Consider the following 3,333-nt stretch of genomic DNA (forward strand, 5'->3'; position numbering starts at 1 on the left):
CTGCAACTGCATGTGTTATACAATCACTTCTCTACTTGCTAAGGAGAGCAGTGAAGTTGTCTAGAGTTACAACTTTCACAGATCACAAACAAAACAAAAATGAGAAAGGCAGGTGAAGAAAAAACAGATGTGATCTGCCATTAGCTATGGAAGTATGGGTAGGTGGAAGATACTCTACAGATGTATTAGTTGGAAGGCATCTCCTTGTCTGTTTTGTCCCCTGCTGATCCCAACACCCATATCAATGTCTATCTAGCACTTGATGTATTTATTGAAGGACAAAAGAAAGAAAAGGCAGGATTATTCACATGATTTTTGCCAGATCCTGAGTTCATCTTGGTTGGCAGTACACTATGTTTTTACTCAGAATGGAGATCTAACTACAGATTTTTCCATGTCCATAGTAAGCATTCAGCAAAAAGACAAATATAGCAAGATATCAGTAATATTTGATGTTGTAATAGCTATCATAATCTGTGTTACAGGTTTTTTTTTAAGATCTTATTTATTCATGAAAGACACAGAGAGAGGGAGAGGCAGAGACATAGGGAGAGAGAGAAGCAGGCTCCATGCAGGGAGCGCGATGTGGGACTCGATCCTGGGACTCCAGGTTCACGCCCTGGGTGGAAGGCGGCGCTAAACCGCTGACCCACCCAGGCGTCCTTGTGTTGCAGTTTCTTAAATGTCCCAGAAATTAGAGCTATTTTACAAAAGTAAACAAGAAATAATCAGAACTGTTTCCTATGTACTTATCTTTTCAGACATACCTAAATGAATGCGGGGGAAAGATCACTGGACATTTTGGCGAAAATTCTAAGCTTAAGAATCCACTGATTTACATATAGGCAATTCTCAGGTAATTGAGAGGCATTGAGTACTCAGAGCCCTTGTTGGATTGGCTTCTTGCTTTGCTGGCACTCCTGTCTGGCTGGCTGGCTCTGCTGACAGTGTAAGTCAAGGGATTATTAGATTGACCACATGCCCTCTGCTTTTCTTTGTTTTTGTTTTGTTTTGTTTTGTTTTGGGAGAGAGATAGGAAAGTTGACTGGGGCCCCAGAGATCTATGAAAAAAAAAAAAAAAAGACAGAAAAGGAGGATGGGAGAGAAATTTGCAGTGATAAGTGTTTTCTGCTGTAAGAGTCATGAGGGAATATGAGTTTGAGTCTGACAGAGGCGAAGTGGCAATGTGGGTCAAAAATTAACCCACAGGGATGCCAGGATAACTACTCCTGAGACATGTCTCTAAATTACATCAGAAACTTCTATGAAGGATGTGTAAGTATTATACAAACAAGCAAACAACCAACAATTGTTTGAGTCTTGTCTTGTATTTTAACCTGATTTGCATAAATGTTGATGAATAAGAACCTCTACATATATGGAGAATAATATAAATATCAACCATATACTCAAAATATTCTGAATTTAAAACTTATAAGGAAAATAATTCAGGAAGTACTTTTAGCTGTTAGTGTTTTAAAGTAGCTCACTCTCAATTCGATACGTAAGAAGTGGAAAATAAGCTGTAATGACAATTAAATAAACATAATTTGGTTGTTAAGACAGTGTGCATACCAATGAGTTTAATATTAGATCTGTTATCTAATTTTCTAAAAGAGCTCTTAGATATTCTAAGATTCTCTTGATTTTTTTGCAAAAGGATTACAGGGGTAGGGAAAGTCATTGAATGCAGAGCTTTTTAAATATTTCCAAAATTATACATGTGATTAGCAACATGTCCCTATTTGTTGCATTTCATATTTTTGGAATGGAAAGGAGTGAGCAATCTATGATGAAGAATTTGCATTGGACTTGATGAGGTCTAAAGTTATATCTTGCCTCAAAAATTCATGAATCTTAAATATTTTTAAATGTGATAATGAAAACACCCTTTAAAATGTACATATTTAATGTTTGTTTTCAAAACATCTTTTTCTCCTAAAACCATTAACAGGTGAAGCCTCCAACCGTGATCGGTCAATTCCACACCCTTTTCTTTGGATCAGTAAGAATGTTCTTCCTTGGGGTATTAGGCTTTGCAGTCTATGGGAATGAGGCTTTGCACTTCAGTTGTGATCCAGACAAAAGAGAAATAAATCTCTTTTGTTACAATCAGTTCAGGCCAATCACTCCACAAGTAAGTTTTTCTGTGTGCACGTAAACCTTCCTCTACACCAGATAAAAAATTGATTTTTTTAAATGTAAATAATGTCATAAGACAATGAAGAATGCTTTAACAGGTATTATTTCTAGAAATATTACTTTTTTCTAACTGACTGTATATTTCAGGTAAATTAATTTGAGTTGGTCAAGAGTTTCTTCCATCTCCAGAATTCTGTTATTTATTGATGTTAGAATTGTACTCTAGGCCTATAGTTAGAAAATGGAACTTGGGTAGCTACTAAATAAAATATTTCATTATTATTAGTAATTGGTAGCTGATGACAGCAAAATAGGATTATCTTTTCACGATTACTGAGATGTTGAAAATTTTAAATTATCTTAGTAATTGAATATGTTCAACATGACTATCTTCATTATATTAGTTTTAGAATTGAGACTTATGAAACTTAGAATTGTTAAGTTTGCCTCTGTTGAGAGTCATTCTCTTTGGTGTGTTTTTGGTAACATGTTGATTGATTTGACTAAGATATTTCTGACATACTTTAGGTGTTCTGGGCGTTACAACTAGTGATTGTCCTGGTTCCTGGAGCTATTTTCCATCTTTATGCTGCATGTAAAAGCATCAATCAAGAATGCATTCTTCAAAAGCCTATCTACACTGTAATTTATATCCTCTCTGTTTTATTAAGAATTAGTCTAGAGGTGATAGCATTTTGGCTTCAGATTCACCTCTTTGGTTTCCAAGTTAAAGCCCTCTACCTGTGTGATGCTGGATCTCTTGGGAAAAAATTTACTATTATAAAATGCATGGTGCCAGAACACTTTGAGAAGACCATTTTTCTCATTGCAATGTATACATTTACTGTGATTACAGTGGTATTATGTGTTGCTGAAGTTTTTGAGATCATATTTAGAAGATTATGCTTTCTAATCAGGCAATGACCAAAAGGTTAATTATCTACTGTCAGGCCACAATTCTTCATCAATCATTTTTATTAGTTTCATCTTATTCAGTGAATATCTCAATTTCAAGCATAAATATCCGTTCCTAAAGCTTACCTCAGTGTGTCTGAGCTTCATGTCTAATATAAAATATTATACTAAGTTCTAAGGCAGGTATTCTTGAACAAACATTTCATTCTATTTTAATTTTGTCACATGTTAGAATATACATGCAGAACTAATGTTAACTCTTTTTTAAATAGTACT

General features: G+C 34.8%; 1 protein-coding gene across 1 annotated transcript; it reads left to right on the forward strand.

Annotated features, from left to right (window-relative positions):
• Positions 1 to 1,236: 1,236 nt before the first annotated feature.
• Positions 1,237 to 3,066, forward strand: GJE1 (gap junction protein epsilon 1). Its single transcript, XM_055309735.1, has 3 exons — positions 1,237 to 1,275; positions 1,955 to 2,137; positions 2,671 to 3,066. Exons 1-3 carry the CDS (start codon positions 1,237 to 1,239, stop codon positions 3,064 to 3,066), a joined length of 618 nt encoding a protein of 205 aa, XP_055165710.1.
• The last annotated feature ends 267 nt before the right edge of the window (positions 3,067 to 3,333 follow it).

This window comes from Nyctereutes procyonoides, unplaced genomic scaffold (genome assembly GCF_905146905.1).
Source record: "Nyctereutes procyonoides isolate TBG_1078 unplaced genomic scaffold, NYPRO_anot_genome, whole genome shotgun sequence".
Classification (NCBI taxonomy): Eukaryota; Metazoa; Chordata; class Mammalia; order Carnivora; family Canidae; genus Nyctereutes; species Nyctereutes procyonoides.

Bases quoted from the DNA above. Each gene is read 5' to 3' on its own strand.
- GJE1 (XM_055309735.1), top strand. From the start codon at position 1,237: ATGTCTCTAAATTACATCAGAAACTTCTATGAAGGATGT. The intron at 1,276-1,954 runs GTAAGTATTATA...AACCATTAACAG, and splicing joins GAAACTTCTATGAAGGATGT to GTGAAGCCTCCAACCGTGAT. The intron at 2,138-2,670 runs GTAAGTTTTTCT...GACATACTTTAG, and splicing joins TCAGGCCAATCACTCCACAA to GTGTTCTGGGCGTTACAACT.